The 27,958-nt window shown below is 42.2% G+C and overlaps 1 protein-coding gene across 1 annotated transcript; it reads right to left on the minus strand.

Moving 5' to 3' along the window:
• Window positions 1-947: 947 nt before the first annotated feature.
• etnk2 (ethanolamine kinase 2) lies at window positions 948-19,508 on the minus strand. Its single transcript, XM_070959051.1, has 9 exons — window positions 19,058-19,508; window positions 11,362-11,499; window positions 11,128-11,249; window positions 10,348-10,488; window positions 7,810-7,952; window positions 7,361-7,444; window positions 7,113-7,273; window positions 6,938-7,011; window positions 948-5,984 (listed from the first exon to the last, which is right to left on the minus strand). The coding sequence occupies exons 1-9, from the start codon at window positions 19,202-19,204 to the stop codon at window positions 5,912-5,914; spliced, it is 1,083 nt and encodes a 360-aa protein (XP_070815152.1). The 5' UTR covers window positions 19,205-19,508; the 3' UTR covers window positions 948-5,911.
• Window positions 19,509-27,958: the final 8,450 nt, after the last annotated feature.

The following is a 27,958-nucleotide window of genomic DNA, read 5'->3' on the forward strand; positions in this document are numbered from 1 at the left end:
CCTTATGGATCAATTCATCAATTCAGTTACATTAATTTTATTTCACTAATCTGTTCCATACATTAAAAGCAAATAATGAAACATATCAAACATATCTGCAAGTTTGAGGGAGGGGGCTCCTGTAGCTGGCTGTGCTTTGCATAGAGGGACACTGATGAGTGAGTTAACTGGTTCGAGGATGACTCGAGGTTGGACCGACCACATGCAGTGTTCTGTGTTGTAGCTGGCCAGAGGACCTTCATCAGGGTCTTCTCTCTCTGTTACGTTCTTGCTCCCGCCGCAGACACATCTGACTAGTGAATGACGTGAATGTGCTCACATGGTTTGTGGTGTTAAAGAAACCAAACCAACTGGAAAATGCACCAAGTTCACCGACTGATGAAGTGATTCAGACCAGATCAAATGAACTATAGGTGTGGATGAGTCATTCTCTCTGAAATATAATAATCTGTTCCCGATTCTTTCATTCACTGATGACTTGACATAAAAAGAAGTTGTTCAGGTTGTCAACTTACCACTGGTACAGTAGCCTTTTCACTCTGAGCGCCTGTTTGTTTGCTTTTTGAATGGCAGCTAACTCAAGTTTTAATTGTCATCTATGAAACACAATAAGGTGAAGATGTAAGAGTGAGTAAACAAAGACAGATGAAGTCAGAGACATGAAACGCTCCGTGCTTAGGATGTTAGGAGTCATCACCATTGTCTGTGTGTGTGTGTGTGTGTGTGTGTGTGTGTGTGTGTGTGTGTGTGTGTGTGTGTTGGCAGGATGTCCCACTGTACATGCTCTCGCCTTCCTTCCTCCTGTTAGGGCCAAGGCACCAGGTCAGCTGGCACATGGAAACAAACAGGAGGATGCTGGACGTGTGAAAAGAAGAACAGGCATGTTGGTAGTTTCATGGATTCCCACGTTCGAGAACGGACAAATCAAACGCCCAAGACTTGATTAATTTATACATTTTAATGGAAATATTTACTGATGACTGTTAAATAATTATTCTTGCCACTCCTACAGAGGTGTGAGAGATCACTGTACAGTAAGCTTTTTCACAGTATTTCTTACAGTATTTACATGCTCCATCTACGCTGACGGCACACACTGACGCAGCATCTCCTTTAGCAGTGGATGAGTACATCTGCGAGCCAAATGCTGGGTCCCTTTACACAGTGCTCAAAGCATTTACAAAAAGTACATATCAGCAAACAAAGGAAAAGAAATCAGTCATCTGTACAGTGTTTCTTAAAATTAAGTTAGTACATTCACACACAAATACAGTTAATCTCAAACGAACTGCAATGCAAACCCTCTGAAGCTAACCATTTTGGTATGATTAGAAAACAACAAAAGAAAAGGTGTGAAAAGCAACGTTAGATTCACTCAATAAATAAACCCTGTTTGAGACTGACCGAACATAAAGAGAGTGAAATCTTTGTCGGCCAGCTCGGAACAGGACATCAGATCAGATGTATGTAGTGGTCTTTAAACAGGGACTGCTCAAAACAACCGCTTGTCTGGCGTATTTTCACCTTACCCAGTGTGTCACTTCATGAGGAACTTCCACAAAGTCATCTTTGTGTCTGGTCAAGTTAATAAGAAATTTGAAAATGACACTTTTACGCCTCATTGTTTTCATTCTGTGGTCTCCAGATTCCCAAGATCTGAAACCAAACATGTCAAACTTCATTGTCAGTGCCGCCAACAGTGCAAAACTTTTAGCTAACTTTAACTTTTTGGTAAACAAAATATGACAAAACACGTGTAGGAAGAGACATCTGCTGTCATTCTCTCACTTGAGATCTTTTGCTGATGTATACTTAAAGGCCCAATCACTGCGTTAATCAACTACACAATTATTTGAGTATTTACACACAAATCATTTCATCATCACACAAGTGATCCTAAACCACTTCCGAGCTTTCCGTAGACAACAGCTGTCCTCCAATTCATCGGCAAGACAACAAACATCTGCTGATGAAGGCTACATGACACTGCTGAAAGCCCCTGAAAAAGCTAGTGAGTGAACCTCAAGTTAACATCAATAACTTACTTTTAATTGTTGTCCAGTACTAGTCTGTGTATTTGCAGAGCAGCTGAACACTGAATGAAAACACTGGTGGTTTGCCTCACCTTGCCTCGCCGCACCGCAGTGATGTGGACGAGTACTCCACGCATGTCAGTACACTCTGACATCACTCCTCAGTAACGTTACAGATGCAAAGCGGTGCAACAGACTTGAAACTTTTGACCAAATAAAGGAGTTCTTTCAGCTGGGTATTAAGTTAAAGACCTGCCAACCTTCCCTGAAACAGAGCAAGGTTAAGGGTACTTCAGTGGTTTAGGAGTGCAGCGTGTGAAGCGTCTGGAAGACACACTGGACTAAGCTGATTCAGAAACACTGAGACGAGCTTGATGGCGAACCAACACGATAGGTAAGGTGACCAATGGACCAAACGGCTGATAAAACATGAGCACACTCCAGAGTGAGTGGAAAGTTTTCAGGACAACCTCGATTCAGTGCAGAATGTTCAGTTTAAGCCGACATTTAGCTCGAGCCTTTAACAGTGACCGCTAGAGTGTTAGAGAATTACAAAACTAAAGCCTGACCCAAACTTTTCTCTTCCAAAATCCCAAACTGCATCACCAGATGAGGTCCACAAAGGCTCAGTGTCCTCCATTAAGTGAATGGAGGAATCCATTCAGTGCTCATCCAGTGCAAATGCCTTTTTTATCCAGGCTGAATTCCTACCAGGGTATTAGGATTGTGCGTTCAAGCAGCAAGCTCACTAATTTGGTCTTTCTCTGCAAATCTACTAAGCAGATTACTCCACTATTAGTTCCCTAAAATAAGAGCCTCTTGATTATTCTCAAATTAAAAATGCACTACTGACATGAGAGATTTGAGCTTTTTCAAGACAATGTTAGAAGCTTTTTGCTCCCAAATATGTGCCATCATCTTTCAAGTTAAGTGACTCTTAAACCAATTTAGCCTCATACAGCCCCTGAGTTATAAGTCACATCCAGAAGGCTGTGATCATCACTTGTAAGGATAAGAACCACTCACACCTTTCAGATATACATGTGATCCCTCTGGAAGCATGTGTGTCATTCCTCAGGTTAACTGTGCTGACTGGAAACCATTAACAGCATTTAGTCTCTGTCTGTCCTGCTGTTCTGAGGGGCTGCTGCTCACTCGGTAAATTATTAAGCCTGACAGTTACATGAGACTGTCAGTGGAGGACAAAGGTCAGAGCTCAGTGTCGCACCCTGCTGGCCATTAGAGGGACTACATTTGTGAAGATGTTTTCTGAAGCTCAGATTCACATCAGGAATGTGGAGGAGTGAATCCTCTGCGTCAGTTCATCATGACTGGAGGTGAGGTGGTACAGTACGTATCTGCAGCAGAAATTTGAGCTAAATGAATCAAAGGAAAGAAGCCATCAATGTCTGAGTGAGACTACATTATGAAGACTCTCAAAGAGTGGCCAGAGTGAGGAAAACATCAAGAAAGAGAGCCATTAAGTCCAGCTCTCTGTTATCAAAGGGGCACTCCACTGATTTGATGCATGAACATGGCGGCCATGGTTAGCACTACTCAGCAACTACTGTTAGAATTGCCTAACTGTCATTTTTTAAAGCAAAAATTGTGAGGAAAATGGCAACCATTTTCTAGTCACAGCTTGTCCATTGTGGGATTTGCTGCTTTTCATTGTCATAAATCATTTTTTCAGCAAACTGGGGACATTAAGTTTGAAAGATGTGGGCATGTAGCAGTCAGGGGAGGTCTAATGAAAGAGGCTATTTAGACCTAATGGAGAGGCTCTGTCAGTGTCTCCTGATTCATTTTTTACGGTTCTTTTCACGGCTCCACCGTGTATTAACCAGCGTGAAGAGTCACTTCACTGATTTAGCTTTGAAACGATGGGGAGTGGGCTGCTGGGGAGGTCTGGTTAGCTCACTTCTTTCTAAGTCCACACGCCCAGATTTTTTTATTTTCGCTGACTCAAGTGACATCATTTGAGGACAATCATCATACTTTTCTTATCTCCCTCTGGAGGAACAAAAGGCTTCATCTAACTTTTTCCACATATGCAGAAGTGCTCCCCAACACCTGAAAACAGACTTTAACGTGTAAACTTGATGGAGGCCCCCTTCAAAAGTTCTAGCATTTTTACTTTCACAGTTTGTCTGCATTTCCTTCTGGAAATGACTGTTTTTGGAGTGTCACATGCCATCTTTTTCCATCTATGTAATGGTAGATCTCATGACAGCAGCTCAGGCCCAGGTAACCCACTCCTTCCTCTTTTGGAAGCTACACTTGTTTTGACCCCAGATATTAACTTACGCAACGTCTGATGACGTAACAAAATTTGGGACTGGATTAAAGTGTGGGGCTGAGAGCAGTCTGATGTTAAGATGGCCTGGGGAACAGGTGCTTCTGCCTCACTATGAAATAAGACATATGAAACAAAACTGGGGTGGGAGCAGATCAAGATGGGAACATGAGGAAGGAGCAGACACAGGAGGGCGTAAAAGAGGGGAGGAGGGGTTGGCAGTGGAGGTGACTGAGGTTGTGATTTTCCAAGAGGTCTGGAAAGATTAAATGGAAAGTTTAACAGAGCGATTCGCTGTAACCATAAAAGTCAGGAAGGTGGAAAACGGTTTGAGGACAGAAATGCACACAGAGTTTAGAGTGACATTTACTCTTTTTAACCAGCATCACTCTGCCCTCCTCCTTCAGCATCACTTACTAAAGCAACCCAAACTGAAGAGTTGTTTCACCTGAGATGTTAAATAATCCACATTGTCTTCACACAAAAAAATAACGCACGTTTAGCAACCCTCTATCACCGATTGCTAGAACACAATAGTGATTCAGCCTACAGCCACTCCATGAAAAGCTTTTCCATTTGCTGTTCCACACACTCAGTGGCTGGAAGGTCCTTCCACTAGCACGCAGAGTTTGATATTTCTAGCAGCAGCAGCAGCAGCAGTTAGCTTAGAGTAACTAGAAGAGGAACTGACAGAAGCTCAGACTGCAACAGAAACAGAATCAGAGGAAAGAGACGACACAGTACCGCCCACCGTGTCTGACGCACAGGTGATCTCTGGGAAGCACAGTGCTGAAATACCGCAGCTACGAGCACTTAGCACCAATGATGGAGGGGAAAAAAGATGAGAACTTAAAGCATTCAAATAGCTGCAGACAGCAGGAGGAATGGTCTCACTGTGCACATCACACACAAAACATGAGGAATCCCAAGTTTACTCAGTTTCTAAGTGTAATGAGGCCGTGGCACTGAACCACAGATAAAGGGCACAGAACAGGACAAACTATGGCATCTGTCAATGTCAGCATCAAACCCTCCTAACAGTCTTGTCCCTCTTTTGACCTTCATTACCAGCGTTGTGGAACATTCTGGCGCCACTGTGACAGACAACAAAGCAGGTTCTAAGTCAATGAGCTCTACCTTAAACTGTGTGACTGCTGGGCTCACTACGCCTTGTTCAGCTGTCCTGAGAGGGAAAGCAAGATGTCGGGGTTTCAAGATCAATCAATATAAATTAAGAACATACACACACATACATTCACACACACACACACACACACACACACACACACACACACACACACACACACACACACACACACACACACACACACACACACACACACACACACACACACACACACACACAGAACTTGTAGAAGTTTTATAAATCTTGAGTTAGAGTTGACAGACATGGAGTTAAGCTGGAGGAATGGAAGAGGCTTTGCGCTTGTTGCAGAAAAGGATGTCAGGTAGACCAAGCGGTGGTCCATCAACAGCTGGCTCACAGAGAAGAGCTCCCACCCTGCAGGAAGTCCCAGCATAAAACCTGCTCCCCCGCCTCCTCCCGTCTTCCTGCCTGTCCTCATTCTGGGATCTGCAGGGCCATCACTGCAGGTTTGACCATGAAGTACCGGTTGAAACGTTGCACAGCATACCTGAAAGACAAGCAAAAAGGTGGTGCTGGCACAGACGGAGGAACTCAAGTTTGGATTTACCTTGCTTTTTGTGTACTTTTGTAAGAGGATAATATATGTCACATATAAATCCCACAAATGCTGATCCGAGACAGAATCCTCCTTTTGGTTATGAACCATGAGCGATGTGGAGTGATCTGGAAGGACCCATCATGCTTTCAAAGTCATTCAGGGTTGAAGCTTGTTAGCTCAGCTCCCCAATGTTAGCACTGATTCCATCTTAATGTTTACATCAACAAAATGCTGAGTCAGCTCAGGCAATTAGTGCTAGTTAATTATTTTAAATAAAGAAATCTGCTTACTGCCACATCCTTTCTATTTATTCATTCAAGAACCGTTCATGAGTCGAGACGCCAAGGATCAGAATTCTCTAAGATTCTCAAACCTACTAAATTTCTTTTTAGTACTGAAATTGGTATTAATATGTTATAAGTCAAAACAAACACTGTGTCTTAGCAAAGACAGCATTTTAGTTTCAGTTCAATTTGAATAAATCAGCTTTAGTGTGCCACCTCCATCACCCAGGTTCTTTTTGTCAGTCAGACATACAAAGTAGGGGAGATATTCACTCTGGCGCTGCCTTTCTTTGAGTGAGGCAGGAGAGATTAGGTTGCCATCCATAACCCTCCTCAGGTCTACTTCCTCTCTGTGGACCACTAGGGGAGCAGACCTGGTGTCCGTGTGTGTTACAGGTGTGTGAGCAGGAATTGTTAAGTGCTACGGATGCTCACAAAAGAAATGAGAGACATGTTGGCTTTTTGGGTTTCTGGTTTCAGTCTTTCATAATGCTCTGTTTAACCCCACAGTGACAGATTCTCCTGAGACACTCAGTCCGACCCATCACAGGTGATATCATGCATGGGGGGGGGGCACACACAAGGCGAAATCTTTCACGCACTCATGCAGCAACTTACCCGAGGAAGTCAAAGTCGATGGAGGAGTATTTGGCCTGGATGAGCGCCCAGAAGCCCCAAATGAAGTGAGAAGCCTTAAGAGAGACAAATCAGATATCAGATGAAAGTAATGTGAGACACTGTAGGTGTGAGTGTGTCCGAGACGATGTGTTTTTGCCAACATATTCCTCCTCACCAGAGCAAACTTGTTGACCTGTACATAGAGCGTTTCCAGCTCTCGCTGGCTGACCTCCTCTGTTTTCTTGGTGAAGAGCTTGTATGCCTGCAGATACACTTTGAGCCAGTCCATCTGCATTTCTCGACTGGGGTACAGCCCATAGTCCAGGTCTGCCATTCCTGATCACACACACAGACACACGGTTGTATAAGCCATACTGTACGGATACCACCTCAATGTAAAAATCACACAGTGGTTCAACAGACCTGCAAATTCATTGAAATGGTTTCCTATGTCATAGGCCTGGTAGTTGTAGCTGGAGTACTCATAGTCTATGAAGCGAACATGACCTGGAAGACAACAAGAGGACATTAAGGGAATGTAAAGTGTATAATGGTGTACCTGCTTCTAAACAGCTGTTGTATCTCCTCCAGCAACAGAGGCGATGATGTTTAAGTCTTGTGCAGCTTATGCAGCCTGCTGCACCTTTAGCCACAATAAGCAATTCCAGGTTTAAAGGACTTCATTAACCACACGTTTCAGGTGAGGACAGAGACATCCTGCGGTGTTAATGGCTGTCAAAAACTGCTTCCATTCCAACAGCGTTAGAAAAGCTGAAAGAAGTATAAATGCTCTTTTGAAATTTAGCTTCCTAGGAAAGAATGGGAGCATTTGCCCAGTCTGCCAATGCATCCTTTAGGTAACAGGTGCGTACCTTCTTTGCAGTTGTGGATGATGTTCTTGCAGAGCAGGTCATTGTGGCAGAGCACCACAGGGGAACCCAGTATGGAGAGATGCTCCTTCATCCACACCATCTCCTGCTCCAGCACCGCTTTGCTGGGAACCTCCTGCTGGATTCTGGACCAGGAGCACAGAGAGAGAGAGAGATAAGGAGAGTCAAGCTTTTTTTACACACAATTTAATTTCCTCTCTTGGACTGTTGTGACAACCATGCTGAGTGTCTGCAAATATAACACTAGCCCCACGAGCATGGATAGAAAGTGGGAGAAATTGTTTTGCTAAGTGTTACTGACCAAAACGAACAGTTTTTTTTATTGCTTTTGTATCTTCACAAACTGGGAACATATGTGATGTGAAAACAACTGAGCCTGACATGCACAGACAGCACACAGGCTCAGTGGGGCTGACGTCTGCAGCCTCCTGGGAGCACAGTTCCAGAGAAACGAGCTCTCAGTGGACAGCCGTGGTGCTGCATGGTGTTCCTGGGTCACTATGGCTACACTAATATGTTTTCCTCTGAACAGAGCTTTGAGATCTGATCCTGGTCATTTGATTTGTGATTTACTCCATCTTTAAAAAGCATCACCTTCAGCTGTACGTATTCAACTGTGACTGTGACACAGGCCAACTGAACATTCATGTATCCAACCTGTGTTCAGCCCCAGTCACATGACGCGCACTGACCACTTCAGACCATCAGCATGTGTCCGTCTGAAAGGGTTTTACTGGCTAATGGAGAGAGGGTTGAGTCGCTGAGTTGGTGTCTCAGCCAACCAGACCGGTGTGCTGAGAAGAGACCCCTGTGCTAACTGTAATGGGCTTATGAGGCTTAATCCACAGTCAGCCTGATAGCAGGAGATGAGAGGGAGGTGGTAGGAAGGCACACAGACACACACAGACACACACACACAGAACTTCTCCTTGGAGCTTTCTCTGTGGCTCGCTGCCTCTCCTTTACCTGTGGCAAGTCATGACTGTTCAATCCCTGCATTGTATATCGCAAACTCTTTCTCTCTCTCTATTCTCTAAAAATGTCTGTTAACATCTTCAGATCACAGAGCAACAAGTGTCTGCTGTCCAGGACCAGGACACTAGCTGTCTGTGTTACCAAGGAAAAGAGTAAGGTGAGCTGATACACTGAGCTGAGCAAACATCTGCTGGCCCACTGCATGCCTCAGACTCCCTAATCCAGCTGGCTATTATTGTTACAGTTATATAAGCCACATGCTGGACTTAATCTAATAGCAATCAGAACAAAGATATCAGCTGGGACTGGGAAGCTGGCCAGGTTATGAAACGGCCTTTTTCGGCTCCACAGGTCCAGTTCCAAGATGCAAATCAAACCATCCTTGGCCTCAACTTTTGATTTTTCATCCTCTTTCCCAGATATTCAATTCAATTCAATTCAATTCAATTCAATTCAATTCAATTCAATTCAATTCAATTCAATTCAATATACCTTTTTTTTGTCCCGCAAGGGGAAATTCCAATTTACAGCAGCACCAGTAAAAGATTTTAATGAGGTAAAAACAGCAAGTATATACAAAAGAGTGTAATAAAAATAAGCATTATATATCTTTACCTAAAGTCTGATTTACATATGACAGCAGATGTTACTGACCTGATTGTTAAAAAGTTCCTTCGCTTCATGGATATGAAATTACCTCCATAAGGACATGAGATTTTGGTATATATATTACAGTTTCAAGAAGGCATTAGTTTGCCTGCAACCTCTGGAAAGAGTGGTTGCCATAACTACATAAACAGTTAAGAGTATATGATCGATTTTGTTCTAACTAATATTCTTATCACCTCTGAACACCTTAACTTAGCCTGCAGCGCTGTACGTAGGCACGACATAGCTTCGACTTTTCACAATGCTAACTTATGCTTGTCAGGTACAATGTTTACAATGTTCATCATCTTAAGAGTACGTCCACATGTAATTGGTTAAATTTGCAAACTTAATCAATTTCTCTATTGAAACCGAAATTAAAATGCTGTCTTGATGATGCTAAAGGAAACGTCTATACAAAATTGAATGGCAATCCATACAAAACCTGTTGCGATATTTCAGAGGTCAGGCCATTGACTGACTCTTCCATCTCTAGAACTGTGCTAGGGTGGCTAAAATGTGCTATCACTGAAGAGTACAAGTGGTTGTGCAGATTCTGGTATGTTCTTGCACAAGGGAGGCCACCTCCTAGTAAAATCAACCTCTGCAGCTTCCTCTCACTTCCTGAAATGACTCCACAGTAAACTGGACATCTCCTCTGTTTGTACATCATGTGACAGATACATCTGGTCTCTAGAATATTAAACAGGGTAACTTGTTGTATCTTGGTGCAAATACTTTTGATAGAACTACTTCACTGAGTGCTCTCAGATGATATGAAGCTCAGGCAAAGTTACAGGCAAATCAGGCTCCACTTCATAAGCAATATGCATCATTATCTCTGTATGTGTGCTGAGCCAAGGGCCCACTAAGAACTACTGGGATGTTAGATCTCACCTGATGTTGGCCGCTCGGTCAGTGAACTCTGTGGCCACAAGGGAGAAGTATTTTCGCATCTTGATCCAGAGGTCAGGTTTGGGGATGCAGCCATTGTGTGCATGGATGGCATGGATACGAGCCATCTCCCTGGCTATCAGTCTGAGGACACATACACAGACAAATTACAAATCAATTTTTCATCATGACTAGATTTCAGCACAGACTTAGTAAATTACTGCCTATACCATATTAGTCTCCAGTTATGAAGACACCAAACAGTCCAATGACAGACAGCCCTGTAAAAGGACTAAGATGCTTTTATCTGCCAGGTTAGGTCAGGACAAGAACTACTGTATCTCTTATAAAGTTTCTGGAGTCCAATGAAAACAACTGAATACATCATGTTACAACACTACACCACTGTAGACAATAGAGTGTTTAACGGCCACCAAGGACAAAGTGTGCTGCCAGATTAAGTAACCAAATTGACTTGTTTTGGCACATCACAATAATTGCTGTAGTATTAAGTTACATGAGCAACTCTGCACAGAAACGTTTGCAAATGCCATTTGATCGCTTGTTTTTGCAGTATGGTTCATCTGCCAGCGACAATTTGCATGTGACTCACACGTGTTTGCTTCATTTGCTTCTTTCCTGTGTGGCATTGAGGCATTCTGCATTGTAAAGTAGTCTGTGTCTACATACAGAATGTAGAAACAATGGAGGATTCTGAGCACAATCAATGCCATTTTGCTCAGTGAAAGAATTTATGGTCCCATGACTCTACCATGTCCCAACCTGAGTAAGGATGGATCCCTGACATCCTCCGTCCCAAGAGCGTCCCCCTGCATGAACTCATAGCAGATGCCATTCTGAAAGGTGCAGTAGAGGCGTGGAGCACAACCATTAGCATGTAGCACCTGGAGGAGAGTCACAATAACACACAACACGTAAGAATCAGATAGGAGAAACTATTATAGAGCACTTGTTGATTTACTGGGAATTTACTGAAAGTATTTGCTTTAACACTACCTGAAAGCTTTTGAGCTCGTTGTCTCTGTCCACAATCAGCTCTGTCTTGTTCCCATATACTCGAACCAGGACCATGTCTTCTGGACTGTCCTCCACATAGCAGCCCACTAACTTGTTGGTGGTTCCATCAGTGAACAGCTGGAAGAGGAAGAAAATAAATCATATAACCTCTCACGGAGATGCAGACAAATAACCCCAACCTCAGATAGTAGAGCACCATAGTGGTTCCCAAACAAAGCCTCTGATTTGGGTGTCCTCCACCAACCACCAAGATCCTTGACAGTCACATGTGCCTTCCACCCACAATGCCTGGCAGCTTTAGGGCTTAGGTTGCATGGAAAATCTTATTTGACACCTTCAATCATATAGAAGTCACAAATATAAGATTTTTTTGATCCATCAACACTACAAAATGTCAACCTCACCTTTTTACATCGAGTCCAATTGTCATATTTCCAGAGTAAAAGTACCACATATTCAAAACATGGTTAGAACTGGTAAACACTGAGAAATTGGCATGAGTGCAGGATTCTGTGGTTTTAATTTGAAGCTGATTCGTCATTGATCGCTGTAGGACTATCATAAGCAAAATTAACCAAAACTGACATCCCGAGTTCAGACTCATCTAAAAAAGGATTCAGTTTATTTTTTTGTCATCAATCTACAAACAATACTCCACAGTGAGAAAGCAAAAACAGCATTTTGAAATATTTTGACATTTTATTAAAAAACATATTCTAACCAATTGTTACTTGGTTAACTCTTGAAAATGATCCTAAAAGCTTGGCACACCTTTTTTTGACATTCCTCTTGGCAGAAACACATAGCTCAAAGGGTTTGGATGTGGATTGTCTGCACAGCCATCTCTCCAGAGATGCTGTATCAGGTTTAGGTCTGGACTCTGACTGGGCCACTCCAGGACTTTCATAAATTTTTCCCCAAGCCAGTCCTGTGTTTTTTGGCGGAATATTTCAGGTCATTGCCTTGTTGAAATGGAAACCTTCACCCCAGCCTGAGATCCTGAGCACTCTGGAAAAGGTTTTTACTCAGCGTTGCTCTATATTCTTCTGCATCTACCCTGCTATTGTAACTAGTATCCTAGTCCCTGTCACTGAAGAACATCTCCACAGCACGATGGTGCCTCCACCATGTTAAGCTGTAGGGATGGTACCAATGAGGTGCCTGGTTTCCTCCATATATGCTTTTGGAGTTGTGGCCAAATACTTGACCAAGGCCCTGAATCCATGATTGCTTAGTCTGGCTGAGTGGCCAGATGTAGGAACACTGTCAGTGGTTCAAAACATCTTCCATTAGAGAATGATGGATGCTGCCATGTTCTTGGGAAACTTCAGTGCCATGGAAATATTGTTACATCCTTCCCCAGATCTGTGCCTTCACACACTTCCGTCTCGCAGGTCTACAGACAATTCTTTTGACCAAATGGCTTGCTTTTAACCCTGACATACACCAGCTGTGAGACCTTTTATGGACAGATTCATGCCCCTCCTAATTATGTCCACTGTAACAGTTAGGCACAGGTGGACCATTGATAGAAGCAGAATGCACCAGAGTTCAATTGCTAATGTCATAACAATGGGTCTGAATGCTTATGTAAATGGTGTATTTCAGTGTTCAGTGTATTTTTAATACATTCACAAAACATCCCAGAAATCTGGTTTTGCTTTGTCGTTGTGAAGTATTGTGTGTAGGTTGATGAGGAAAAAATTAACTGAATCCACTTTAAGATGAGTCTGAACCAGAGATGTCAGTTTAGCTTAATTTAGCTTTCAATAGCCCAACAACCATTAACCATTAACTGGTTAGTTTTGCATTGAGGAGCATGCTGGACTGAATCTCCCAGTCAGTTGGGCGCTAGACAATTTCAGTATCCCAGACAAATGGAGAAATTACAGTCAAATATCTGTATTAATGGGCCCTTTTTTTTCCATGTTCTGTGTCTAAAGGGGATATTTTTTTTAATTTCTCCAGTACACAATGAGAGTGCTGCAGTCATGAAACAAGCTGCAGTGTAAGTCCTGTGTGTAAGTGGGTTTGCACATTGTCAGTGTACATCCATTAAAAGTGCACTAAAAAGGCCCTTTTTGTTTAACCAGTTTTGTTTAACAGCCACTATAACACTCTTATCAAAGCCACCAATTTCACGCACACTTCATTCAAACTTGTCAGAAGCAAAATAAAATCCACAAAACCATCTTGGTTTGTCCTCATACTATTCCAACAATCACCACCAACTCTGGTTTGGCTCCAAATAAACCCGTTATTTACCACATTGGTAGAATCAGAGAAGAGGGCAGACATCAGAGAAGCAGCGAGGGAAACCAGTATGTAGAGCTGGAACATTGTCACATCTTAGTCAGGAATTATTTTCACTGGATATCATGACTGGAGTGACTTAAAAATATATATTTGTACCAGTGGTTCTTGCATGAAGCCTGATGACTCTTCTGCCAAGAGGTGTTGCATCAGTGAGTCAGCAAGTTAAGTCAAACGCCTCTTCTAAAGTTAAGAGTCAGCAAAAAGCCTTCTGTGTCTGAGGCTAGGCCTTGAATATTTGAGTGACATCACTCCAATGGAAAGCCGTGGCCCGCCCATCCCACTGCAGCAAACACAATAACAACATACACACTGCCTGCATCTCCCCCGGCCCAGACGCTCACTCATACATATCTGGCATTCCACACGCGGCTGACCACAAAGATGGGCACGCAGGCATCCCTGTTATGACCGTACATACACAAGCATACACGCCTTTGCTACCACATGACTGATCCCTTCTACCCGCCACACAATACACCGCTAAGACCGGCGATCAATACGTCGACAGACAGCGATAAGCTTGGACCCAGACAGAGGTAAACATTCGGCCATATACTGCCTGACGTTTGATTTTTTTGTTCCATGACCGAGTCTACGTTCTGTGGTCTGACTGCACATTCTATGAGGCGGCCTTTCTTTTGCAGAGATGAGTCGAGCCATCTTCACCATGAGAAAGTTGTAAGAGGAGACAGTTGCTCTGTTGCTGTTGGCTCACTCTGCTATTTGCTGGAACTCAGCGTGTGTGTGGGATGTTTGGAAATGGACAGTGTATATTTACAGTAAAAGTCTTCCTGTCCAGGTGGCGGGACTAATCAGGTGTTTCTGTCAACAGTGCTGCCCCGCTGCTCTTCACCACATTTAGCGCTTCCCGCTCAAAACAATGGTCCCGCTGCTCGAGAACATCCTTCCCAACATAACCAAATAATACTTTTTTTACATTCTGCTGTGGCCTGGTTCATGAGTATGCTTGCCAGTCGTGCTGCTGTACCACTCTGTATGGACTCCATGAGACAAAAACATCCAGTGAGACAAAAAGCCTGTTTGGGTAGTGGTCACTGAGAAAAGCTCTGCTGCTCTGGCCTATAGAGATGTATGTAAACACTGTCATGATCACAGCTGCAGGTATGTGAACGGATGGGGCGTGGGATGCACGGCTGCCTTGTGTTCAAAGCACGTCACTGGAGCCGTAAATTAAATGTCATCGTGTCCACTGCCAGTGCTACTCCAAAGACTTTGACCTGGCCATGACACGTCAGTCACTTGATCCTGTTACAAGAAATTAATTATGCATTTTCCTTTCCTGACAAGGTGAGTCTCTAAAATGAATCACTCAACAACACACTCGTGTGTGTTAGTTTGTGGTGATGGGGTGGTGAAAGTGTACTGCACAAAGACTGTGTACAGCTGTTAGAACTCAAAATGTACACCAGGGATAGATACAATAATGGATGAAACAATTACACCCAGTGTATTTTGAATTCTCTGATGTGTGTATGCTCACATCATATTGACTCAATCACACACACATGCACACACAGTCATGTTTCCATCATTTTTGGGGACATTACATAGACTTATATTAATTTCCTGGAAACTTACCCTCACCATAACCATAACTGCTACTTGCCTGACCCTAACCCTAACCTAAACCTAATCACATAATGAAGGAAGGCGCGTGTGCACGCACGCACACACACACACACACACACACACACGACTGATTGATAGCGAATCGGAAGTGTAAAAAGCAAACAAACTGTTAGTCTGTATACTGATTATATACAATTATTCTAAATATTTACACTAAGATTTTTATTTTCTCTGCAAATGTACATAGGTTCCAAATATTGGTTACCTGTTATTACTAATAATCCTGTTGGCCCTGAAAAATAACATATGGGTCAGTCCCTACTTGTAAGCAGCCAAACAGAGACAGAGGACTAGTGAATCAGGCAGCTAACATTTAGAAAAGCAATATTTCCACCTGCTTTGTCTGCATTTGTTTAATACGACCACAGTACGCTTGTGAAGCTAAAGGCAAACAGTTGAGAAAAGGTGAAAACAAAAGCTGTGTGTAGTCTCAGATGAGACAAAAAGATGGACCGACACTGACTGATGTCTGTGTTCTTCATCTTTTCAGAACTTTCTTTATAAATTTTGATGTCAGGAATATAATTTACTTAAGTGACATTTTTGTTTTATTTCCAGTGAAATATTATTGTGTAGAAACTAGGGCTGTCAATTAATATTGTAAATTCAAATTTACAATCAAATTTCTAAATAAATGCACACAATTGGAGTGTGAAAATGAATATTCAAATGTGGGGAAAAAGCAGGACCGCCACGTCAGCTTCACTGAAAGTGCTGCGTCACGGACAGGAGTCACAAAACCAGTTTCTATTGTCCAGTAATTGCTGTTTTGTTTTTTAAACCAGGAAAATCTGTTGATGTCCAACATATTTAAGTCTCTCCTGTCATAATGTCCTGTGAAAATAATTCCAGAGTTAGTGATGATTGTTGAAACAGTGAAACCAACAAAGAAGGTTTTGGTGAGTTTCTTTTGTTTTTGTAATGTTTGAATGAGGTGTTTTTGTGAATAGAGTCTGTTTGTTTGTTTTGTAATGTGTAGGTGTACAGCTCTTTTAAAGACATTAATGTTGAAATAATATACAAGCTGTGTTGTATTGGTTGTCCTTCTTATGAAATTAAAGCACAAAAACAGATGTTCAATGGTTCAAACCTCTGTGTTTTGAGGGAATATTCAAATGCTATTTTTCACAAATTTTGGCCCAGTATACATTGACTTTGCTGCTGTAAACTTTACCGTTGCTGCTCTAGGAACAATATTTCAAATGTAAATCAATCATAATCCTAATTCATTAGTTTTTAAAAACGATCATTAAAAAAAATACACTTTAGTGACGAAAAAGAACCGGCAAGATGACTGATGAAGAACTGAGCCAAATCAGGGGTCAAATCCCTTCAGTGTAAGACTTTAATGTATTTTGTCATTATTATTTTTTTACAGAACACTCACAAAAATGTGAAGGATTACTTCAGCTCATCGTGCTGACTTAATCAGTGACCATATTTGTTTCACTTTTTCTTGATAATGAATATTGATAAATGTTGTCAAATTGTGAAAATGCACATTTTTTAGTGTAACAGCATCTAATTTTCTTGAGGGAAGACTCCACAACCCAAAGTTGACATCTTTGTGTTCTGCGATATATCGTGATAAGAAAAACTAGACGTTATTTCACCAGATACATGCAGTGTGTTATTCACGTTATTCATTACTTATATGCAATCTACCATTTCTAACTACGTTCAACGGTATGATTAATCTGTGTAAAACAGGCCTCCCAGTCAAGATGAGGATGGGAAAAATCTCAAACTCAAGCAAAAAACAGATTTATCTATGTGCCAGCAAGATGTCGATCTGGATACTGCAAGTTTTGTGAAAGTGTGTGTGAGAGTGTGTGTTGGCAAAGTGCCACTGATAACGGGAATACACTCACTCAGAAGCCTCCTTCCTTAAGTGAACGCCTGCCTCGAGCATCCAGACAACATTATCTGTGCATGTTTACAGGCCGGTGAGGTGATACAAAGACTCTGCATGCACAGCAGTCAGTTCGCTATGTGCTCTCTTGATAGCGAGCACTCGATCAGTTTATCAAACAGCCCAAACAGGCAGCCGTCATTTTCAGGTTGGAACTGATCAAACACGGTGCATCCACGACCTTTAAGTTAAATTGGACTAAATTATGCTATAGAATATCAGATGGACATTTCTTGCAGATTACTCATAGCAGAACTTATTTGGGAAAGGTTCTTCCATCTCCCACATGAACTCTTTTTTGAAAAAGGCAAAAACCACCTTAAGCAAGCGTAAAACCTTTTAGCAAAATTTGGCAAATTTAAAGTTTTTTCTAATTCTGCCATATCTGTAACCTCTTCTAATGTGATACTCCACAATGCCCACAAAAATATGTTGATGGAAACACGGCTAATGGCCACAAATGGATAGATTAGATCTGACAAAATTTCAACATCGACGTAAGGGTGGAAGTATATATTGTGGGACAATAATTTGCGATGTGAGCAGCAAGGGCTGAGCCTGTCAGTGATCTCTCTGCACCCCACAGAGCTGCGTTCAGCAGGACTCCTTTCGCAATCTTTGAACCCCAAGCAAGCAACAAGATGACTTCCCCATATGACCTTTGTAGTAACAAGAGCAGGCTCTGTGTGGAACAGCTCAGATGTTCTGTTCTTACCAGAAGCTCCTCTTTTAATAGTTTTCATCCACACTCTCTCCTCTCTGCTTCTGCCACTGACGATTCATGAATAATAGAACTCCAAAAGGTCTCAAATTTAGGCTTAGTTAGAAGCCTTTTAACTTTAGTAGACAGACTTTCACCTTTATCTGTAGAGCAGATACACATTTGTGGATTTACTTAACCTGTATGTTTGCCTTCTGTTCATGTCTCTCTATTAACTCCCTGTGCATTAATGCCATCTCTGGCTATGATCTAGCAATATGCTGAAATACACCATTCACCACATTTTAAATTTAGAGTATCAAGTAAAGAATTGTAAAAAACTGAATAGTAAAACTGATGTTAGTCAACTGTTTAAGATATCATGCATGCATGGAACTATAAACTGTGTGTCACATTACAGGAGCAGTGCAGCCATAAGCTGTGAACAGTCCATTATATTTGTAGTGGAAGTGACAAAGCAAAGTGCGTTTCTGAAAAAGTGTCTCAACATGCTTTTGCCCAGACCCCACCTCTGATTTCTATTACCCATAGTTTCTATTCAGTCACTCCAGATTCCAAACATCTGATAAGAGAGCAAACAGACAGAATAAAGAAGCAAGACTGAGTCTCAGACACCAGTTCATCAAATGATAATGGCTCTTCATAATGCGTCTGCTTTCTTGAGCATCTATCAATCACCATCAGCCAGCCCGACCGTCTAGTCACTGACACGAAGATGACTTTGCTTTCATGCTACATGTTGTGTACTTCGTACATATGAAGTTGTCTGTGAAAGGAATATTATTCTAATACTTTTGAGATAACTTACAGTTAGTTATTATTATGATATTATTTTCATATCGAGGCTACAACGGAATATCGAATATGTCTTCATTCATCAGTTAGGAAGTGAGTGTATCTAAAGGTGTGTCGTTTGCTAAGAGAAATGAACCTAACTAGGTAGCTGGATAACGTCCATGTTTCCACGGCCCTCCTCCTGGCCGGCCGGTAGTAACGTTACTTGGTGATGCACCGTAGCTGCCAGTCTTAGCCTAGCCTAGCATACTCTGTGCAGCTAGCTTAACGGCTGACGTTACCTTCGTCTTGACGTGGCTCGTGTCCCACGCCGGTCTCAGCTCTTTAATGAGCTCCATCGCTCCCTCCGTCACGTTGTGTTCATCCACGAAAACGGGAATTTTTCTAATTACCGGTGACCCGACGGGCACATGTATCTGCGTCTCCATCCTGCAGCCGTCAATCTGTAGCGCTAATCTCCGGACCCTTCAGATAATTCTAGAAAATGCAGCATACAAATGTTGCTTGGCTTCTAAGTAGCGAAATGTTGACGTGTTTCAGTGAATTACTTCAGTTTTGCTTCAGGGATGTATCTTGTTTGATTGCTGTTGCTGTAGTGATGAGCTGAGAGCAGTGAAGATGTGCAGTCTAACTGCCGGGTATGGATACTCGTCGCCGGTTTTCTTGGGAGCAGTCAGCCGACGGTACCATTTCCTCCTGCTTGGCTCCGCCCGCCGGGGATCATCCGACTGTACCGCCGGTTGAGACGCGCCACAGCCCAGCACGCCCATTATTTCCGAATGTGTCCGAGTGAGGCCCGAATGAGGCCGAAAAAGAAGCAGCGTGACGAGCTGCTGCCTTTGGGAAAAGATGCAGGTCTGAAAATGAGATTGGTTTCTTTTTAAGACGAACGAGCGGTAAAGATGTCGCCTTCATCAGAATTGTGTCAGAAAGAGACGACATTTTAATTTACTGAATAACTGTACTTGAATAACTGTACACGCAGCAGGTAGTGCGCGTGCTTGCCTCACAGCAAGAAGGTCGCAGGTTCGATTCCCGGGTCGGGCCTTTCTGTGTGAAGTTTGCATGTTCTTCCCGTGCATGCGTGGGTTCTCTCCGGGTACTCCGGCTTCCTCCCACAGACCAAAAACATGCTCATTAGGTTGATTGGTGACTCTAAATTGCCCCTAGGTGTGAGTGTGAGTGTGAGTGTGAGTGTGAGTGTGAATGGTGTGTGTATGTGCCCTGCGATCGGCTGGCGACCGGTCCAGGGTGTACCCCGCCTCTCGCCCGTTGACAGCCGAGATAGGCTCCGGCCCCCTGCGACCCCGAAAGGGATAAGCGGCATAGAAAATGGATGGATGGAACTGTACTTGGTTTCTAATAACGCAGTGTTAAGTTACTGCCATGCAAACTGCGTGGACAAGGCCAAAGCTCAGTTTGTAGGACTACCAATTGGAAACGAGCAGCTGTTTTGGGTCATGGTGTATTTTGAAAAAAGATAAAGCTGTTGATGTAATTCCAAAATACAATAGCACTGTGTTACACTACTTTGCATATCTCCCTGTTAAACCTTTTATAGCTGATAGTGAGGCCAATTAGGGAGGAATTAAAGTGGGAAGCATCATTTTCTAATTCACTAAACAAGAAAACAATCCAATAGTGTGAGATTAATTTATACACATTGGAAAAAAAAAATGTTTTTACAAGTTCTGTGAAGTCAGGACATTGTAATTCATGATTTTATTCAGGTTCAAAAGTGAGAAGATTAGACTAGAGAAGATCATATTTCCTGATTGCCAAAGGTGTTACAGCAGCTCAAGAGATGCACCAGGAAAATATACACAAAAACAGAGCAAAGAAAATAAAAAAGAGCCACACAATAAAGAGATTAGTGTGTGTGTGTGTGTGTGTGTGTGTGTGTGTGTGTGTGTGTGTGTGTGTGTGTGTGTGTGTGTGTGTGTGTGTGTATACATATGTATATATATATATATATATAATTAACAGTATACAAAGCTTCCAGGAGAGTTCACAGAAAGGACAAAAATCTGGATAAAATGTTAACCCAGGCTCAGCCAGTGGGACCAGACTTCAATATCAATAAAGAAAATAAATATCAATAAAGAAAAAAATACAACCAGCAGATAAAAAATGCAATGAGTGAAATCCACAAGCTTGTCACTGTGGCAGTACCAACTCTCGACCAGGTGGTGACAGTATAGTAATAAAAATGTCTTAACCAAGTGCTGCAACTAGAGCAGAGTTACCCTGAAGAAGGCTTTCTCCTTGTTAGGATGAGTACATGAGGGAATGCTGCAGCTACCAGCTCTATCAGCTGTACCAAGAAGATGTCTTTCATCACGTTCACTGTTAGTGTCTCCTGTCATTAGATGATGTTTGAGAGGCGTTTCCAAACTCTTTCATGTCTAATAAAAATGCCAGTCAGACTAAAAATCCCCATTTATTACAGGTTTTGTCTCAGGTTGCCCCCTCTTTGGACACATTTCTTGTCAGTTGGGATGTAGTGGTGATGGTGCAAGTTCGAATCATATGATTCTAATTTCACATAAGTGCATTAGTGCTGAAAAAAAACAACCCTTTTAAGAGGGGCCAAACGGTCCAACACAGCTGTGAACACACTGTGTCACATTGTGATCTTGTGATTGTGGAGTGTCATCTGCTTTTCTATGAGTGAACTTTCTGAAAGATTGGAACACACAGCTGTTTGGATAGCACATTTCTCAAAATCTTACTTTGTGCAGAAAGAAACTTCTTCCAAGAAGTTATGCTTCCAGGCTCACGAGTCGTCTACCAGTGCAGAGGCTCTCTTAACTCATCCTGGTTTCTGCTCACTATGACTCTGCTGTCTGTCACTAAAATGTCAAAGAACCAAACATCCAGTGAACAATAAGATAAACAGCCAGACGGACGTCCGGCCACGTTAAATCTGCTCAGACTTGTTGCCTACAGTATATTGCTCGAGGCAACCGCTTCACGTCATTGGTGTGTGTGTGTGCGTGTGTGTGTGTGTGTGTGTGTGTGTGTGCGCACGAGCGTGCTATGTCAAACACATAAACAAGTCCACAGGAAGTTTGGGGGAATTTCACTTGCAGTGTTTACTGTTTGCGAGCAAAGAGCCATGATTGAACCTACATAGATGAAAAATGTGTTTAAGCTTCCCATAAGGGTCCTTATGCATTCATGCAATGCCGAACATATTACTGCAGTGCTCAGACGCCTTCTTTGCTCCTTGTTTGTCCCTGTGTACATTTCTGACCTGCTCACTGACTACAGTCCAGTCTTTTCTAACTGGACCTTAGATGAACTCCAGGTCTGACTGCGTTTAGTTTTGGTCCTGTTCTCTGGAGCTAACTGCCTGATGAGCTGAGATCAGTCATGACTGCGTCCTTTCAAAGGGAAACTAAAAGCTCTTCTAGTTTACAGTTACTGTTTCTGTGGGTAGATCTGGGGTTCATCATCATATTTTTGTTTTTCTTTATATTTTCTCACTGATTTTTATACATTTTATACATTGAGTATAATTTATTTATTATGTTCTACTCTATATGTTACTTGCTGCATGCATTGTTGTGTAAAGCCCATTGAGTTTACCTTGAAATGTGCTGTATAAATAAAATCACCTTGCCCGCCTTTTGTTTGTGGTTTTGAATTTATAATGGATTTACAATAATTTACTAGGCCTATATATCTCTTTGTGTCTATAAAATGTCACACAATTATTTCTTGCATTTCTTTCTCTGAGGTCATAATTTGATTAGAGGGTTTTTATGACACAGAAGGAAAAAAGTAGAGGGAGTATTACTTACATATAGTATTATAGGTTTGCTTTGTGGTTTCCTTCTGAATCTTCTGAATTTTTAGTAAGAGAGGAATTATTGCAGTAATGTTCACACATTTCTGCTATTCCAATTTTAGCGAAATTGAAAATCAACAGGTCAATAGACTGTGATACACAGAGGAAATGGTGCATCTCTGCAAATCTCTGCATACAGTAACATGAAAACAGCAATAATAGGCAAAGTATTACACTGAAATAACATTAAATCCAGCACTCACCTCACACATACAGCTTACACTGTAATCTACAGTAAATTATTTAAAAACCTACTATTTTTAAGTTTTTTAAGACAATCATGGGAGTCTGAAGTTGGTGCCATGTGACCTGTGAGATGAGCCATGTCTGCTCTGCAGCGAATGAGCACCTGAATGCAGCTCATAGTGTGTTTCAGACAAAAAGAAAATTTTGGATAAAATAGATACTATTGACTAGCATATCCCGGTCTGCTGTACTACTTCATACAGCTTCCTGTTTCAGAGTGTCTCTTATAGTTAGGCTTGAAATAATAGGAGAGGAATGAAGGGGAACTGCAAATGTGTTTGTGTCAGTGTATGCATGTGTGAGATGGAGGTTACTGATGCCTGTGAGGGTGCAGTGTATTTGTGGTTGTCAGAAACTACAATGAAGAAACAGCAAGCAATGCATCATTTATGTCCAAAACTAAATGTACAAGTTTACAGATGACTCATGCCTACTTTTAGTTTTACAGGACATAGTAGGATATGTTGGCGTGTGCACTCACACCCAGACACTGAGTGTGTGTGTGTGTGTGTGTGTGTGTGTGTGTGTGTGTGTGTGTGTGTGTGTGTGTGTGTGTGTGTGTGTGTGTGGCAGTTCAGAGTCGAGCTCTACCTGTAGCCACATGTCTCATCTGCTCTCTTAATCCAGGCTCTTCACTGGCTCACAGGAATGCAGTTGGCCAATTGTGTGTGCATGTGTGTCTGAGGGTGTGTAAGTGTGGATGTGTGAGTGTTTAGACGGCTAAATGTGCATGCATGCATCTCAGCCATGACCTTGTCCACAGGTGGGACAGCTCAAAGGTAGATCGTTGCTCCTTCGATATCTCAGGAATGAGGAAATGTTTATATTGTCACACTGTGGAGTGCTGTTTACAATGTAACACACACACACACACACACACACACACACACACACACACACACACACACACACACACACACACACATGCACGTGCACGCACAGACACACATCTCTATAAATCACATCTCCACTGAAAGAGTGAACTCCAAGCCTGCTTTTCCTCTAACCTAATTCCTCATGTCAAGGCCTGTGTTGACACACTCCTCATCTGTCACAGCTTGATTAGAATGAACTGGGGTCTCTGGCTGTTCCATGTGAGGTGTGTTTACTTTCACACACAACTTCATAACATTTACACAAACCTTCACTGAGCACATGGCTTGGTTTTAAAGTTGACAGATGTCCTTTAAGTGGCTGAACAATGTGCACAGTTTATGATGTGCAACAAAGTAAGTGAATGGAAGGTCATTCAAGGACGTCTGACCATCTGCTTGGTTTAAAGCTGGCTGGATCGAAGGACTCTGATCAACTTCTCTTGCTGTAATGTCCTCAGTGTTTTCTTATTCTTTTACCACTGTCAGAGTGACCGTTGTCAAATTAAGGCTACATGTGATAGGCAGAGGGTAGCAAGCCATTCTTCATGTTAAAAACATTGTGAATGTTCACATCATTTGATTTAGTTAGCTAATATAATTTATTACATCTTCCTACACTTTGCCTCTACACTAAGCAAACAGTAGTCTATTTGCACATAACAGACAAAGAGCAGCATTATTGTCTTATTGGAGACATGTTTCTAGCCACGGGACAAATATGAGTCTGATATTCACTTTCCTTTTGGCTCTGTTTTAGTATCCACCAATTCCTGAGACAAATGCTTTTAAAAGCTTTCCTCAGTATCTTGTCAGGTTTTTTGCACTCCTGCTTGTTTGCCAATGTCTTTAATCAGAGATTAAAAGCTGCTTTAAAATAAAATCTTATTGGATTCTCTCTAATTCATTGTGAGTCAGAAAACCGCACAGCCTAAAATGTACTACGTAAAAGTTTTGTTTCCTCCAAACTTTAGTTATTAGCTTGCCATCCTCTGCCCTCCAATGACCTTTCCCTTTTATCTCTATTTAATTTTCCTTTCTCCTTTCACTCTCTGAAAACAGCTCCCCTGTGCTGGCTTCCTTATTTAAAGTCTCCATGACAATTCCGAGTTAGAGATTTAGGTCAACGATTGTTCCACTTCTGATTCTTTAGATAGCCACACCTGAGCACACAAAGTAGAGAGATCACCACAGCACTCAAAGCGTATGCACTGCTGACAAAAGACTGTTTGTTCTATCACAACGTACAGCTGGATTACAAGTTCAGTAACATACAGTTGCCCTGGAAAACAGTTGTTGACTTATCTGCCCAAGTACAAAGGATCTCCTAAAATACAGTGAAAGTGGAGATCACCATTAGTCACAAATACTGGCCAAAAACTTTCAAACTCAAAGTGGTAGAATTCATGGCACAAGGTTTCAAATGTCACAGAGAGTTTTTGCATTTTGAGGCACTGCTACTTTAAGTGGCCATAAGCAGAATTTTTATATTAACAATGGATCACATAACTGCTTGTTTCTAAAAGGGGTTGCTCACAGTGATGAGCGTACAGAGACTTATCCACCAACTCTGCGGTTCCCTTCAGCTCTATGCTACGTGCTAGCATCTTTCAGCTAATATTTTGTCCACTCTCGTCAGCAGAGACAATACTACAAACAACATTAAGACCCAGATATTTTTCTCAGGAGTTGGTGGAGACCCAAAGAGAGCTAAAAGGAGAGTGAATATTGGACTTTCATATTCTTCAGGTAATGTCAATGTTGCTTCTTTGCTGGCTACACTTGCCATATCGACTGAAAAGGTGGTTTTTGGTTGAAAATGTTCTTACAAGCCCGCTGCACGGTGGCGCAGCAGGTAGTGCTTGCCTCACAGCAAGAAGGTCGCAGGTTCGATTCCCGGGTCGGGCCTTTCTGTGTGAAGTTTGCATGTTCTTCCTGTGCATGCGTGGGTTCTCTCCAGACCAAAAACATGCTCATTAGGTTAATTGGTGTGAGTGTGAGTGTGAATGGTTGTGTGTATGTGCGATCAGCTGGCGACCGGTTCAGGGTGTACCCTGCCTCTCACCCGTTGAGATAGGCTCCGGCCCCCCCGCAACCCCGAAAGGGATAAGCGGCATAGAAAATGGATGGATGGATGTTCTTACAAGTCAGAGGAAAATATTTTAGGTTGTTCCCCCACGACATTTGTCTCATATTATTATAGGATGTTATTTTTCCCTAATTTTCTCCTTTTAACATTACTTCCTGTCTTTTGTCAACTGATCTGAAAGTATGAAAATCCCCCAAATTGTACCTATGTTTATTTTTAACAGTTGAACACATTTTACTGTTTTATACTGAACACAACAATACAATGGTATTGTTATGATATGGAGATATTTGGCTATTTCTTTCACTATTGCTACGTTTGCTTCATTTTGGAGTTTGGAGTTTGCTTTAATTTGAGCCCAGCAGTACACTGTAATTTAATGAAAAGTTTTCCCTCTGGGTAAATCGAGCCAAATTAAACAGGGAAAGAGGACCTTTCAGTTGTAATTGTAGACTTGGAAAAGTTCTTTTCCAAAAATCCACCAAAACATTGTTTTTATTCTACTTGAATCTGGCTTCAGAACACATTGCACAATGAGACAAGTACTTTGTATACAGCATCATTATCATTACACAGCCACATAATTATGCTCTAAATAAACTATGCAGGAGACAATGTGCAACCCTCGTTCTGTCCTTGACATGTGGCTCGGTCCTGAAACATGCAGCCTGTGCCAGGAAGTGGTCGCAGATCAATAAAAAAGTGAGAGGCCAACCAAAAGCTTGCAGATAGGGTGATATGTATGACCTCATGTTTAGAGACCTTCACATCCCCGCAGGGTTTAACCTGGATGGGGCCTCAGTGAACTGACACAACATATTGGTCAGTGTCACCACTTCAAAGAGGTGGTACAAGTGTGTGTGTGTGTGTGTGTGTGTGTGTGTGTGTGTGTGTGTGTGTGTGTGTGTGTGTGTGTGTGTGTGTGTGTGTGTGTGTGTGTGTGTCCTGGGAGTGTGTGGCTGTATTTGTCTTTTTGTTGACCCTCAGAGGAGCATATGGCAGCCAACACAAAGCCACAAACCCTTAACCCTGCTCATATCAATGCTGATACTGCCTCACTCCTCCTCTCAAAGGTGAACAACAGGACACATGCATGAGCACACACACACACACACACACACACACACACACACACACACACACACACACACACACACACACACACACACACACACACACACACACACACACAAGGCTCCAGACCCCCACACCCCTTTATTTACAGCCCCCTCTTTTTGCTTCCCATCCTTTCATTTTCAGATCAGGTCATTTAAGGCAGCAGCTGGAGGACTGACTCTCAAGGGAGGCAGCATGACAGCAGGAATGAGGGAACTCGTGCTGAGCCACACATTAACTACTAGTTCCCTCACACACACACACACACACACACACACACACACACACACACACACACACACACACACACACACACACACACATAGGAAGAACAGATAAAGTGAGCATTTACACTCACCAAAACACCTATTATGTGATTCATGTAAGCCTGTGCTCTTTTTGGATGCATCTTAACGGAGGAACAAGAGCTTTAATTCCAAAGAAACACCAGTCACTACTGCTACTTGAATGATCCTGATGAAAAGCCTTTCAGTGATGACAGATCTACAAAACCCATTTTTTGTTTGTTGCTGCTCTTGGAAATGAATGTGTGGCTTGTACTTACTGTGGGTGGGCATTGCACGTGTGTGTGTGTGTGTAGGTTTATAGTGTAGTTAGTGGGTTAAAACTTACAAAATCTTCAGCTTTTCTTTGCAGAATATATACATTTACATGGAAATAGAGTCTGGTGGTAATGTCATATACATACATATATAGTATTTTTAAAAACTATACATGATTTCCATTTAAAATATCTAGGTTGCTGTATGACGGACACAGCCTGAGAAGAATACAGTATTTCTATTTATCAGTGCATTCAAGTGTTGATCAAAAGTCATATATGAGTGTATCTGGCTGTGGTGCAGACCTTGACCTTGACTGTGTTATCACTGATTCTTCCCCGGCAGCCTGGAAGGAATTACATAGTTTCCAAGACACAGCAAGAGGAGCACTTATTGCTGCCACTAAGCTCTGCCTGCCTCCACAAGTCCGGCCACAGGTGATA

The sequence above is a fragment of the Chaetodon trifascialis genome, chromosome 3, assembly GCF_039877785.1.
Source record: "Chaetodon trifascialis isolate fChaTrf1 chromosome 3, fChaTrf1.hap1, whole genome shotgun sequence".
Lineage (NCBI taxonomy): Eukaryota > Metazoa > Chordata > Actinopteri > Chaetodontiformes > Chaetodontidae > Chaetodon > Chaetodon trifascialis.

Coding starts and splice junctions, on each gene's coding strand:
- etnk2 (XM_070959051.1), bottom strand. CDS start 19,204: ATGGAGACGCAGATACATGTGCCCGTCGGGTCACCGGTAATTAGAAAA. Junction 10,489..11,127: donor AGGGATCCATCCTTACTCAG/GTTGGGACATGG, acceptor ATGTGTCCTCAG/ACTGATAGCCAGGGAGATGG. Junction 7,445..7,809: donor CATCCACAACTGCAAAGAAG/GTACGCACCTGT, acceptor GTTGTCTTCCAG/GTCATGTTCGCTTCATAGAC.